Genomic DNA, 14980 nt, shown 5'->3' on the forward strand with positions numbered 1-14980 from the left:
TCAGGAGTGGGAGTACAGAGGGAATGAGGTAGTGCAAGGTGCAACATATCCAAACATTGAAGCCGTAAAAGATGCTGTGAGACTATGGGCAATCTCATTGAAACGAGAATTCAGAGTCGTGAAGTCTGGCAGTAAAGAATATGAGGTGAAGTGTGTGAATGCTGGATGTCCATGGCGAGTACATGCATTCAAGGGAAAATGGAAGTCAAACTGGAAATGTTCCATTGTCACAGAGCACACTTGTTTGCTGTCAGAAGTTATTCCCTCGCATCGCAATATATCATGCGACTTTGTTGCAAAGCAAATGTATGGGTTTATTATGGACAACCTAAATTATGAGCCAAAAATGATTATTCGACACATTGAGCAGACTTACCAGTACACCATCAGTTATTTGAAGGCATGGCGGGCTAAACAAAGGGTGTTCGAGATGCGGTTCGGCACATACGAGGCATCATATGATAACCTACCTCGTATGTTATCCCAGGTTGCTGCTAGAAATCCTGGAAGCTTTTATGACACATACCTTTTACCAGCCGTGACTAGGGGACAAAGAATTATGCAACGAGCCTTCTTTTGCATAGGTGCTTCTGTTAGAGCATTTCAGTTTTGTCTTCCGGTGATCTGCATTGATGGCACATTTTTGACTGGAAGGTATAAAGGTCAGATACTCACCGCAATCGGTGTAGATTGTAACAACCAAATTGTTCCGCTCGCATTTGCATTTGTTGAGAATGAGAACATAGACAGTTGGTATTGGTTCCTTGAACGAGTGAAGAATCATGTTGTTGCTGCACGTCTAGATGTGTGCCTTATTAGTGATAGGCATGCAGGTATCCTGCAATCAATACTGAAATTGCAATGTGGAACTGCGACAACGCCTCCATTATGGCCTGATGTCCAAAACAGGTGGTGCATTAGGCATATGGGTGCAAACTTCTATGAACACTTCAAGAACAAGGATCTTAAGAACCTGTTTAAGAGGTTGTGCACCCAAAATCAACAGAGAAAATTCAATGCATTATGGCAGATGCTTGATCAGTTGAGTGCAGAGCTAGTGAAGGTAAGGGCATCAGGAGCAGGCACGAGTCAGGCTGCAGAGGCTAGGGATTCAATTGAGAAGCCATTTTCACACTAGATTCGAGGTGCACCTAAGGAGAAATGGTCATTTCTTTATGATACCAACGGAATACGGTATGGTATTCAGACAACGAACCATGCAGAGTGTTTCAATATGGTTATGCGTTCTTGTCGTGCCTTTCCACTTGTGGGAATTGTTGAGTTCATCATGTATGGGTGCATGAAGTATTTCAGAGAGCGTTACACGGCTGCAAGCATAAACATCAGCAACCCCCAAATTCAGTTTTGCAAAAGAGTGACGTACATATCTCTTTAAAATTACATCAAGTGTTCCTACATATTTACTAATATCACATACAGGATACGATCCAGCTACTGCGTTCGGCCATACTGGAATGTTTAGAGAGACAGCACCAGTTGGCGGACCGTATCCAGGGATGGTACCGGGGCCACAGATACCGGCGTGCACAGGTTAATTTATGTTTCGTATTTCGGTTTCTACATGTCATTACGAAATATACGAGCGTACGCTAACATCCATATTTTTTGCGTAGGATTCTACCCCGATGCGGGCGCCGGACCTTCTTCTTCCTCCTTTCGACCAGATAACGAGACATTCACCTTAGACGACTTCGACAGCTTGAGTCCAGAAGAGCCTGCCGCGCAAGGTGACCCCGATGTCTTGGGGTATTCACAGCTAGGAGGAGCACCACTTGGGATCTCTCAGCAGCAGACACCGCAGCCCCTTGCGCGTCCTGAGCGACAGGTGAGGTCTCCGGATGTTCTCACCTACTCCGAGGGACATGTCCGTGCCCAGCAGAGGGCTAAGAGGGTCCGACGCCCTAGGGGTGGTTAGATGTATATGATGTTTATTTGTAATGAGATAGCTGTGGACCGCTTATTTGTATCCGATGTTTATGATTGTGGTAGGTTACTTGTCCTTTATTTTTATAGATATTATTTATGTGAACTTATTATGTTTGTGGGTTCCATAATGCTCATGAAATAAGGGAAGTTCTTGCGATTTTTTTCCGTGATTTAATGAAGGACAAGTAACGTGCGGTAGGAGTTAGCGGCCGAGATCTTGCCGACGATGATGACGAATACACGCTCGAATAGCTCAAAATAGGTCCCTGCAAAAATAAAAGTCCGAGAAAAAAAAGGGGGGGCCTGTCGCCCCCCCAATGGGCGACAGGGGCCTGTCGCCCGAGGGGAGGGTGACAGGCCCCTGTCGCCCGTTGGGGGGGCGACAGGTCCCCCGTCTTTTTTTTTTCTCTCCAGGGACTTTGTTGCAAATTTGAAAAAAAAATTACACATTGGGCCTGTCGCCCTATGGGAGGGCGACCGGGGTATATTTTTGAAATATTTGAAAACGGACATATATTTTTGAAATTTTAATTTTTAAAAAATATAAAAAAGAAAAAACCGCCTTCCTCGGCGGCGGTGGCTGGGGGCGTTGCGTAGGACGACGCTGCGGCCTGTGGGCTGCGGAGCCTAACCGCTGCTTCTTCGCAGGAGGTGGACGCCGGGTGTCACGACCCCAAATTTACCGGACGGTCCGGTTCTAGGCCCGAACGGTCCGCCCGGTGCTCTGCTCCGGCGTGCAGTGCCCGCATCGCGCGTGCCGCGTGTCAGTCTCGCCAGCGTCCATCCTCGCACCACACGCCAGCCGTCCTCGCGTGCCGTGCTGCCCCTTCACTCTTCCCCTCACCATCTCCTTATCCGCGCTCGACCGACCCCCTTCTCCCCGCGAACCCTAGCCCCAAATCCCCCATTGTTGCCGCCGGCCCGAGCTCCTTGCCGCCGCCCTCGGTGAGCCCCTCACCAATTCCTCGCACGGGGAGCTCCCTCTCACCCTCCTCCTCCGATTCCGGCGCTCACCCAGCCTTGGGCCTCGCCGTGCAGGGCCGTCGCCGCTCGCCTCGGTCCGCCGCCGCCCAACGCTGTCGCGCCGCCCGTCCGTTGCCGCTCCTCGCCTACGCCGCCGCCAGTGAGGCTCGCCACCACCTCCTCCACCCCGTGCGCACCTCCCTCGGCCTGCTCCAGCCTCGCCTCGCCGCACCGCCTCGCGCCGCCGTCGCCGCGCGTGTGCGCGCGCGTCGCGCTGCGCGTACGCCGTGGCCTCGCTCCCGGGTGGGTCAAGGCCTCTGGCCTTGCCTTGACCCGGCCTGGGTGGGGCGCCAGCCCGTGGGGCCCACCTGTCGGCCTCTGGCCTGGTGGGTGTGGCCGGATCCGGGTGTACCTAGCAATTTTGCTAGGGTTTCTTTAGGTTTTATTTGTCTGCAATCTTGCAAAATGCGTAGAAATTCGTGTATAGCTCCAAAAATTGTGAAACTTATTTTGTTGGATTCCTATAGCTTAGATCTACTCAAAAAAAAATATTTTTTTATGTTACTTTTCTGTAGATTTATCTATAGTTTTATCTTGCAAAAGTGAGTTTAATGCTTATTTATTTGTGTATTGTTTTAAAAATTTCAAACTAAATTTTGTTAGACTCCTTGTGAGGTGTGCATTTCAGTGGTGCAACTTTTTCACATGATTCCTTGCTGTTTTTCAAAGTTTTAGATAGTTTTCTTATGCTTTGTCTGAAAATGGTTTAATATAGAAATTTTTACTAGAAAGTGAGAAAATAGTAAAACTAGTTTTGTTAGCTTTGTTTTTATGCCTAGTATCTAAGATAATTTTCTTGGTTTTGTTTAGATAATTTTGCATCTCTTTTCTGATTTATCTTGTTTTGAATTGCTGAAAATTAATATATTTATGATTAATTATAGAAAATGCTTTTGCTACAAAACCAATTTTCATGAGTTATTTGCAATGTTATCGGCATGCTCAAATTATTTCATGATTTATGCTTGTCGTTTAGTTTATTTCTTAATTCTTGCATCGCATTCATGCATTATAGTGACCGAACCGTCGGAGATCGAACCCGTGGAGCCCACCGAGTCCGTGGAGCCTGAACCCGGAATCCCGTTCGTGGTCGAGCCCGAAGTTAACCAAGGCAAGCAGCTAAGCATATTCCTTGCACCTATCTAATTTGATTTAGTATAGCTATTCCACTTGGACATTGATGGGCTATATATATATATATATATATATATATATATATATATATATATATATATATATATATATATATATATACTTTGATGCACTATCCTTCCTTGAATTGTTTAACCATGTCCTTGCCACATGTTAGTTAGTTAATTACTTAACTTGACTAGATGTTTAGCCCTACTTAGAATACTTGCATTACTCGCTAGACAGGAATGGTTTGGAGGATCACATTTACCGTTTACCCTTGATCGCACTGGTTCGGTTGGGTTGTTAAGAGTTTGATAGTATCGAGATTCGAGCGGAATGGTAGGGCCTAGAGAATGGAGTAACATGGGCATAGTCCGCTTGAATCGTTTAAGGACCGTCCGTGGATGACGTCGGTTTTGAGCATCTTTCCGTGCTACCACATATCCAATATAATGGTACGGATAAGCCAATTACCTTCTTTGACTTGATTATTGATGTGCAGTCCTAGATACGTGGCTACGGGCTATGCAGAGAGGCTTAGTGTGTCCCCAGGTGGACCTATGTGTAGGAAAGTTTAGAAATGTCCCTGGTGGAACTAAGTCTCTACTTGTAAGCTAGGTGTGAAGTTCAATGATCGAGCCTTGTTGGGAACAGTTGACGTGAGTACCCCCTTGCCCGGCGTGATCGGTTGGGTGAGTCGCATGGTCCTCGCGTCGTGTGGGTAAAGTAGTACATCCTTGCAAGGTTTTAATCATTTCGAATTGCCGCGCTCTCGGTTATGAGCAAGCTCATTATCCCATGAACTCCTCGTAGAATTTTGATTATGATGGAAATGGTTCATGTTACAGCTATGATCAGTTATAAATTATATTACTCTCTTAATCAACTAAAATTGTTTGGGGGTTTGGGCAATATTAATTAATTCTGATAGGTGATAGTGTACAGAGCTAATGCATCTGCAATAATTACTTAACCTTAAAGCTTTTACTTGAGCCATTGCATGATTCTTGTATATGTAATCGCGTAAGTCTTGCGAGTACCTTTTGTACTCATGTTGCTTTCTAAACCTAGTTGCAGGTGAGCCGGAAGTGGTGTTCGGCCACTTCTACCCCGCTGATCCAAATGGGGGGAGGAGTAGGTCGTTATGGTTGAGATGATGTCCTTGAGCCAGGCATCATCACCTTAGTATGTCTTTATCGTAATCGAGCTTCGTGAGAGTATGTAAATTCAATAAACTTTAAATTTCGGTTTAATATGTCTTTCGTGAGCCCAATACTTGTAAAGGAAGTTTGAACCCACCTATATCGAACTTGTGATGTTAAATGTGTAAAACTGCTTTTTGTGGATTTTTGGTGATGTATTCGATTGTAAACGGTATGTGTATATGCTGATCCTAGGCGTATGTTAGAGCACCGGGACTACCGGATTTAATATTATTTTAGGCGTATGACATGTCGGTTATTCGTGTCTCTAGATGTGGGGTAACACGTGGCACGCTCTCTGGCGAGCACGTGTTAACTCTCATCTGGAAGATAATGACTGGAGATTTGTTTAAAATAATATTAAATTGGGCAGTTCTCACACCGGGCAGGGGCAAGAGCCCTGTGGCGGCGGCGCTCGCTTCTGTTGCCAAAATTGATCTTGCGGCGAGGAGCCGAGGATACGATGAAACTGCGCGGCGGCTCGTCGTATGTTGCCGATGCGGAAGGTATGTGGCGAGCAAGCCTCTTGGGCACCCATTCTACACCCTCCTCCAGAGTGATAGTATGAATTGAAACACCAAATCATTTCCCAGTGTGCATTCATCAGTACCTCCAGACTGATAAGTCATTCATGAATTGAAACACCAAATTCATTTCCCAGATGTGCATTCAGTACAAGAGCATTTGCCCTCGTGAATGAAGATAATTCTACGCTGCAGCCGTACATGTTTTTTACACTACTTCGTCCCTTAAACCATACACCAAATTATGAAATCATTACACTTCTGCCCATAGTAGATTTTAGTAATATTTTCACTGCTGGCATGAACAGTTGGTTATCCATCAGCTATATGATTGAATCGTTCAACTGATCGAAGCAACTTGTCATGACAAATTGACAATTGTTTCCCGGGTGTCGACTAGGAAAATTTAATTTCTTCAGATTTGGTGGCCTCCAACTGCTTTCTCATATATCTGAATGACTAAATCGCTACACTTTGGCTTATGTTACCTTATTAAATTAGTATTTGCGTTGCTGGCATGGACAGAGATGTATAACAACTCCACTCGCACTAATACTACAATAAGAAAGACGATGCATCGGAATACGCCATTGATGAGCTGCAGTAGTTGGGTGCCATTGACGAGCTCTAGTAGTAGTTGGGTCAGGAGGCATCTCTCCGAGCAAAATAGCAATGGCATGGGGAAAAAGAGAAGGACGATGAGCAAATAACAAGTGCCCACTGACTACCGAGGCTTTCATGTTTCGCGCACAGAGCAGTAGAGCACAGTTGGCATGGGGCCAAAACTGATCGTCCGGCGGGAAGCAACAAAAGTACGGCGGCAAAGCCGTAGGTCGCCGGTGCCGACGGCATGCGAAGCCACTTCTGCATTCGAGTTAGATGTACGATAAACTGCTTGGTCGCTCAAACCATGCACCAAATTACTAAATCAAATATACCTTAGCTTATACTAGATTTAGTAATATTTTCGAAGCTGGCATGAACAGCGATGTATAACCACATGATTATTATATTATAATATAATAACAACGTTAGGTGCAATACTACAACAAAAAAGACGATGCATCCGGAGTACGCCATTGACAAGCTGCAGTAGTTGGGTTAGGAGGCATCTCTCCGAGGAAACTAGCAATTGCTTGAGTCATCAGGCTCAAGAGAAAGGGAAGAAAATGGGGTGTGCCCCTCGCGCACGGACGCTCCCGTGCGCACCCTGCCCCGATGCCGTTCTTTAGGATCTGACGGATGGTGCAGTGAACGGCTCGGCTTCCTCGCAGGGATCGACTTCCGCGTGACCTCGGCTCGTTGAATCGAATAGCCGCCCGGCTCCGCTTCATTGCTCCCGGCTTCTCCAATCGAGCCATGACGCTCCAATCATCGGCAACGGCGGCTGCGGCGACGGCGGGAGGCTTTGCGGCGGTGCGGCGAGCGAAGAGCTGGTGGAGCGGGAGAAGAGCGGCCTCGACGCTGCCCACTCCGCGGCGGACTCCGGCCGCTTCCATCCGCCGCGACCCTGCTCCCGCCGGTGCCTCCGCCCCAGCGCGCCGGAGCCCTCGCTGCCGGCCGTCGCACGCGCGAGGCCCTCGCTGCCAGCCGTCGAGCACCCAAAAATTATTGTTTGCCTTCTCTGTTAGTTCAAAGTGACACCTGCGTCTAGCTTGTTCTGTTAGAAAGGCAATTGTGTGTATCAGCCTTAGTAATAAACTGTCTAATTTGCTCTACCAAAATTTTCTGGAGTTATTGCTACTACTCTTGAGTTCCAAACTGCCAGATTTCCTAAGTTCAAGTTTTCAGTCATATTCCTTGGTCTGTTGTTAGATGCTTCATCAACAAGGTCATGTTAATTCCGACAATCCTACTCATTGGTTACTTCTAGATATTGAATACAAATATTTGTACAAAATAAATTTCTTCTTGTGTCAGCTAGTACTTGTTTATGTGCTTACATATTTATTGAGCTGTATTAATTGATTTTCAGGAAGTGTCTGCAATATTCAGAGTAGCAGGCATAAACTAGCACTTGTTTAGAGTGTTCTTAGTTCTTACATATTTATTTGGTCATTAATAATTTCAGGAAGATGTTGCTGCCATATTCAGAGTAGCAGACAAGGATAACTCTGGCACTTTAACTGTGAAGAAAATAAAAGATGTTCCTGGAGACATCTGTGAGAGATACCCACAAGTGGAGTTGTATCTTAAATCCAACCAAATGAAGGGCTTCCATGATCTACTCAAGGACTCGGATGGCAACTCCAAGGAGTTGAAAGAACTGGACATTTAGGCCACATTTTTCTGTTGCATTTTCTGAATATATCCGTGTTGTAATAGTACTCACTCTCCTAACTGATAGAACTCTGAAGTGATTTCACCAAAGGAACTCCACAATGCACACAAAAGGATTACAAGCTCCATATTACAAGCTCTGAAATAAGCTATCTGAAATAAGCAATCAGATAACAGGTTCCATATTACAAGCTCCAAATTATAAGCTCTGAAATGGTGGGCAAAATCAGGAATCTATGTATCAGTGACAGTTCTGAAATCTGACACTTTTCTTATATAGCAGCTCACCTTTTCCATAATTTATTTTAGAGATTTCAGTGGTTGTAATATGGAGCTGCCCACTGCCATAATTTAATTTCTTGTCTTTCATTTATGATGCTGTTTCAGACTTTACTATTCTCTGAATTTTCTGATTGTGAATAGTAACCTCTACTCATCAAATTTGAAGATTTAATTGAGGTGCTTAGGGTCTGAGTTTACAAAACAATATGGTTCATTTCATGAGAACATGTCTACATAGATTCATCAAAATGTAACTTCCTAACAGCAGCTTGCGTTGTAGCATCTTGATCAACTCCCATTAAGAGACTTGTGTACCCTCCTGGTATGTATGGAGGAGCCATTGCAGAAGGATTAGCAAATAAATTGAACGGGGGCATTGCGACATTAGTATATCCACTTTGGACGAAAGGAGCATTCATGGTTGAAGATGCCCCAACATTACAATCATGTGTTTACGACAAGAAAGTGTTCATAAATCATGCATGTAATGGAATAAATTTTGAAAATAGGTATTGTCTTACAATTATTTGGTTTGTCTCAGCACGTTCGTCTCTTGCTTCAATATCATCATGTTCCAGATCGTCACCTACAATGCAAAATATATGATAAACAAATATTTAGAAAAAAAATTACACTAGAACAAAAGGCATTTAACAGTTGGATACCTTTCTTCTGGGCACCCTTCTTCTTCTTCTTCTTCTTTCCTGGGTTCTTCTCAAGAACATTTTTAAAACGTGTCTCCTTTGGACCTTTTATGACTGGATGGATTCTGAATGATATTACACCATTTAGTGGATCTCGGACACATTCATTTGGAGTAGGAGAAATCTCATTGGATTTATCATGCATCTCACTTAGATAAGTATCCACTTCCAAGTTCAAGTCATGCATGGCTTTCTGGATTTTATCAAGTAGTTCTTTTGATGACGAACACTTCAATGCAAGAGATGTGGCCTGTCAAGATATAAGTGTTGCCTGTGCATTCAAATCTCCCTCCTCGGATCCTTGTTTTGTTTCAATATAAAATCCACTTTTAGCATATTTTGTCCATCTAGGCCGTATATATTGTCCGTCACTGCCTTCTGCTCCGTCCGCGGTGTGGCCGTCACCGGGTAGGGCTTCGCAGCGCAGCCCTTCTTCCATAGTTGAGATGGCACCTATTCCGGCGCCACTGTTCCGCCGTGGGCAGTAGTGCCGTGCTGCCACACGATCACCGGCCGGTAGGGCTTCGCGGCAACACCCTTCCGCCCCGACCGCGGCGACGGCAACACCATCCATGGAGGATGCTCGTTGATCCATGGAAGCGATGGTGAGAGGTATACTTGATATCTCCTGCATAATAGCAAAAGCAACTAAATCATTGACAGATGGAGTGCTAAAGCAAATGAAATTAGCAAATGATGATCGGGGTGCAGCCCATTGAACTTAATCATTCACAGATGGAGTTCCACCTATATGCAATAAAAATACCAGTTTAGATTATACTAGTTACATATGCTAAATTATACTAGTCTAGCATGAATGCATCCAGAAAATTTTACTAGTCTAGCATGAATGCAAAGGAGATGTGTGCTCAAGATGCATACGATCGAACTGGGATTCGTGGCCTACCTCGCCGCAACGGACAGGTGGACGATCCCACAAGCAAAGTTCTAGTTGATCGCAAATGAAGTTGCCGTGCTGCCACACGATCACCGGCCGGTAGGGCTTCGTGGCAACACCCTTCCGCCTCGACCGCGGCGACGTCAATCTTCCTGGATGGCTGCTGTGCGTTGCTGACGGCCGCCGCAGCCTTGCGTCCTCCTCCTCCTGCCGTCCGCTTCTGGGCGCGCCTGCACTACGGCGGCCTGCGCGGCAGCTAGCGCTCCGGTGCCGCCTTCCGTACCAGATGAGTCCACGAGCCGAGGTCATGCGGAAGTCGATTCCTGCGAGGAAGCCGAGCCATTCACTGCGCCATCCATCAGATCCTAAAGGAACGGCATCGGGGCAGGGTGCGCACGGGAGCGTCCGTGCGCGAGGGGCGCACCCCATTTTTTTTCCAGAGAAAGACAGCGAGCAAATAATAAATGCCCATCAGGCTTCCATTCCAAGCCCCTTTTTTCTTCAATGTTAATAATGACAGCTTCTAGTTTATTTATCATTTTTTAATAGATAACTCCCATAAGAAGACAATTGGAGAGGTCGCAAGTCACCTCCCTGTCCCTGTTTTTCTGTCTCGTCTCTTATCTGATCGAGCTCCACATCTGCGGCCATACAGCCTGCGGCGACCTCTGGTGACCTCGGCTTCGTCTCCAAGACCACGCTTGTGCTGCCGATGCTACTGTGTTGCGCCGATGCTCTAAACCGCGGCTGCGGCCAGCTGACGACCACGTCGATCTCTCCGCCTCCAAGACCACGCTTGTGCTGCCTTCGTGAAGCTCCCTGTCTTGGCTGCTGCAGCAAACGCGGTAGACCTTGTTGAGCTCCCGATCTACATCGTAGCTAGGGCCACCAGCACACTATGGTGCGTACCTTACTGATAGCTCATTCTCTCTCCGGTCGATCCATCTGTACTTGCTCTGGTTCTGAATTGAAGTTTCTTAGCTTAGATCCTCATCCTCATCCTCACCATGCTACTGCAAAACAGGATATCTTCGAATTTGGAGTATCTAGCTGCTCTTGGATCCTCTTCGATGTTCGATCTGGTCTGAGGAGGCTCTTGGTTCCAAGAGTTGACTAACTGACTTGTGCACACAAGTCCACCTAATACCGAAGTATTGAACTAGGGAAGACAACAAGACTTTGGTGGTACAACTACAACTGCTGAACACATCGTTCACAGTTCCTCTGCTCTGTCTGCGCTCTCTCTGCCGCAACGCAACTGGTTGCCACGTGCGCAAGAGAGGAGAGGCCTGTAGCCATGAGCGTGGTAGGATAGATGAAAGCGGGAGCCATTGTGAAGCATGTCGCTGGCAAGCTCAGCCAAACCGCGTGGGAGAGGATGGGGGGGATGCTCTGGAACTTCAAGGGTGACTTCCAGAACATGGAGGACAAAATGGTGACCCTACAGGTTGTGCTTAGCTACGCTGACAAGCGTTCCCGAGGGAGAGGGACTGACGACGATGCATTGGCACAACATTGGCTCAAGAAGTACAAGTCTGTTGCCTACGACATCGAAGACGCGATGGATGAGCTGGAGGGTAATGCAACTATATGGAAAAGGAGCCCAAGCAAGGTACGTTTCTATGACAGGGTCCTCACACGAGTATATAAGCATTTTTTGCAAAAAAAAAACGAGTATATAAGCATGGCCTCTCATAGATTTATTTCATTTTAGAAATCCATAGAATAAAAATGTTACTTCTCCTACAGAAATGTACCATCTGAGCACATCTTAAATCATTCACGCCCATGCATAGATGGGAGGTTGTAATTTCACGTTTGACTAACTAAAAAAAGATTTACTACTGGTTAAATTGGTCTTTTCATCTGTCAATCCACTTATTGTGCGTATTTCCATGTCAAATAAGATGAGAAGTATCAGGCTGCAGTTAGATAGTATTGCTGAGGATGCCAATAAATTTAATTTCCTCTCATCGTCCGCGTCGTCAACAGAGCAAACTAATAATGAAAGGGGGAGAGAAACGTATATTGGTGCCAGAGATGATATTCAGATGGTGGGAAGGGAAAGAGAGAAGAAGCATATCCTCAAGCTGTTGCAAAACCACGGAGATAAAGAAAAATCTATCATTCCCATTGTTGGCCTTGGTGGATTGGGTAAAACAACTATGGCAAAATTTGTGTACACTCTCAAGGAATCAGATGAGTTTCGCTTTGATCTAAAAGCATGGGTCTATGTCTCAATGGACTTCAAACTAGAGAAAGTTATTTCTGATACTATCTCTGAGCTAGATGGTCGTCTTCCAGTTAAAGATGCTACTCTGCATTATCTAAAATCTCAGCTTGACAAAATACTCTATGACAAGGTCTATCTCATTGTCTTAGATGATTTGTGGGAGGAAAGTGTACATACTTTGGAGGAGTTGGTGACCATGTTACAATCTGGAAAGAAAGGCAGCAAGATAGTAGTAACCACTCGTAGTGAGAAGGTTGCTAGTACACTCTCTGTCGTGGGGTCTTCACATTTTCATACGGTTGAACCAATTAAACTAGAGGGTTTATCAGATGATGAGTGCTGGTCTATCATGAAGCCTAAGAATTTAGGAGATGATCAAATTACTGACTTTGTGGACATTGGTAAAGAAATTGCAAAACAGTGCAATGGAGTACCTCTAGTTGCTAAGGCTCTTGGTTACGTGATGCGGAAGAATTGTACAAGAGAAGCATGGCTTGAAATCAAGGACAGTAATATAATGGATATCAAGGATGATGACAAGGGAATTCTGAAGGGTCTGCTGCGAAGCTATCACCACATGCCTCCACAACTTAAACTTTGTTTCATGTATTGCTCTATCTTTCCTAAGAGTCGTGATATTGATCATGACAGCTTGATCCAGCAATGGATTGCTTTAGGGTTTATTCAGGGTCCTGACGGGCAACTTCAAAAGATTGGTATTGAATATATTAATGAATTCTTGGGGATGTCCTTCCTTAATATCTTGACGTATCTTACAGTAAGTGAAATAATCTTTATATCTTACTTTATTTATGGAACCACAATTATTTGTATTAAAGATCTGAACTGTACTTTTTTTTCGCAAGGTATCATCTACAAGGTCATTCAAACCCACACATAGCCTTCGTATGCATGATATGGTACATGATCTTGCAAGACATGTTGCTAGTAACGAATTATCGTACACAGATGGTACAGAAAACATCAATACTCAATGGGTCAAGTTGAATTGCAACTATTTATTGTTAAATCAGAACAAGACACTATCGACCTATATAGCTTTGCCAACAAATGTCAGGGCCATCAGTTTTAGGGAATGTGATAAACTACAACTTCCCCAGCAAGCATTCTCACACACATTATATTTGAGAATCTTGGATATGAGTGGATGCCATGTGTCAAAGCTGCCGGTTTCTGTTTATAAATTAAAACTATTAAGGTATCTTGATGCATCTACCCTTCCTATCTCAAACTTACCTAAATCCTTGAACCTTCTACTAAACCTGCAAACCTTGATACTTTCAAATACTTCTCTGAACACATTACCCACAAACATCGGTAACCTTCAGAAGCTGCAATACTTTAACCTATTAGGATGTGTCAGCCTTTGTGAGCTTCCCATCTCTTTTGGAAACCTTAGTTCTCTACTCTTCCTAAACTTGGCAAGCTGCCATGAACTGCATACACTTCCAGAATTCTTTGGTAGGTTGAATAAGCTTCAATTTTTGAACCTATCCAACTGCTACAAACTCCACTCACTACCAGAATCTTGTTCGCAGCTTCATGATCTAGCACATCTTGATCTGTCAGACTGCCATAACCTTGAAGAGATCACAGATTGGATCGGTAATCTCTCTAAGCTTGAATATCTGAACATGTCAAGTTGTTCCAAGGTTCAAATTTTGCCAGATCCTCTATGCGAACTCAAGATGTTAAAGCGTCTAGATTTGTCATTCTGTATAAAGCTCGAACATCTACCTTCTTCTATTGGTGATTTACGAATTGAAACTTTGGATATTGAAGGCTGTTTTTTCCTTCGTAACTTACAGAGAGCATTTTTAGTATCTTGACAATTAAAATTGTTGAAGCGGAAATATCAATAGTAGGTGAACATGAAAAACTAAGAGAGTGTTTGAACTTACAAGGGTCTTTTGAGCTTGATGGAGGAATCGGTGATCTATGGACTCAAATTGCACAGCTTGAGAGGACACTCTACCATGATCTGAGGATCAAAGGCCTTGAGAATATCAAACATTTAGAAGGGGCAGAGCAAGGCAAATTGTTTGGCGACTCAAAGCTTACGAAGCTATCTCTTGGGTGGCAACATGATGTCAGTAGTATGGGGAAGCATGCAGATGCAGTTGCATCTGCTAATGACAAATCAGTGCTAGCGAAGCTTCTGCCTCCTAGAAGTCTCACACACCTCGATATAGGTGGTTATATGGGCATAGACTTCCCTAGGTGGATGCTAGACATTTCTTCCTACCTACCCCATCTCACCACCATCTATCTTGACGGTCTAAAAGAGTGCTACTGCCTTCCCCCACTTGGGCGCTTGCCAAACCTGAGGGCACTGCTCTTGAGGGGAATGCCCAATATCAAGAATACTGGTAGGGAATTCTATGGGGATTACGGGAGCTGCCAGAAGCTAAGAATAATTTATTTACAATCAATGGACAACTTGGAAGAGTGGTGGACAACGAGATCATCTACCAAAGAAGGCGAGTTCTTAATCCCTAATTTGCATATCTTGGCTGCTTCTCATTGCCCAAAGCTGAAGTTCATGTCTTACCCCCCAAGGAGCATGGTGTGGGCGCTAGAGAACAGCGACCACGTGCTGCCAGAACATGGGTTTGGAAACGTCTCCTCTACTACCTCTCCATTTTTCCTTTTGATTGGGGCCACACCTCTTTCTTCTGAAGGATGGCGTCGGGCCCAGCATCTCTCTTCAATAGAGGGTCTTCGGTTTAGAA

At 44.9% G+C, this 14980-nt stretch overlaps 2 protein-coding genes across 4 annotated transcripts; both read left to right on the forward strand.

The window, feature by feature from the left end:
• The first annotated feature begins 6996 nt into the window (after nucleotides 1-6996).
• LOC120660497 (external alternative NAD(P)H-ubiquinone oxidoreductase B1, mitochondrial-like) lies at nucleotides 6997-8481 on the forward strand. Its single transcript, XM_039939039.1, has 2 exons — nucleotides 6997-7456; nucleotides 7902-8481. Exons 1-2 carry the CDS (start codon nucleotides 7190-7192, stop codon nucleotides 8106-8108), a joined length of 474 nt encoding a protein of 157 aa, XP_039794973.1. The 5' UTR covers nucleotides 6997-7189; the 3' UTR covers nucleotides 8109-8481.
• Nucleotides 8482-10523: 2042 nt separating this feature from the next.
• Nucleotides 10524-14210, forward strand: LOC120660498 (putative disease resistance protein RGA1). 3 transcript variants are annotated; one of them, XM_039939042.1, is made up of 4 exons: nucleotides 10524-10895; nucleotides 11019-11606; nucleotides 11902-13005; nucleotides 13094-14210. In XM_039939042.1, exons 2-4 carry the CDS (start codon nucleotides 11310-11312, stop codon nucleotides 14075-14077), a joined length of 2385 nt encoding a protein of 794 aa, XP_039794976.1. In that variant the 5' UTR covers nucleotides 10524-10895; nucleotides 11019-11309; the 3' UTR covers nucleotides 14078-14210. The 3 variants fall into 3 exon arrangements, with proteins under 3 accessions (XP_039794976.1, XP_039794977.1, XP_039794974.1); XM_039939043.1 differs by having other exon boundaries at nucleotides 11987-13005; XM_039939040.1 differs by having other exon boundaries at nucleotides 10527-10895; nucleotides 11842-13005.
• The last annotated feature ends 770 nt before the right edge of the window (nucleotides 14211-14980 follow it).

Source organism: Panicum virgatum, chromosome 2N, assembly GCF_016808335.1.
Source record: "Panicum virgatum strain AP13 chromosome 2N, P.virgatum_v5, whole genome shotgun sequence".
Lineage (NCBI taxonomy): Eukaryota > Viridiplantae > Streptophyta > Magnoliopsida > Poales > Poaceae > Panicum > Panicum virgatum.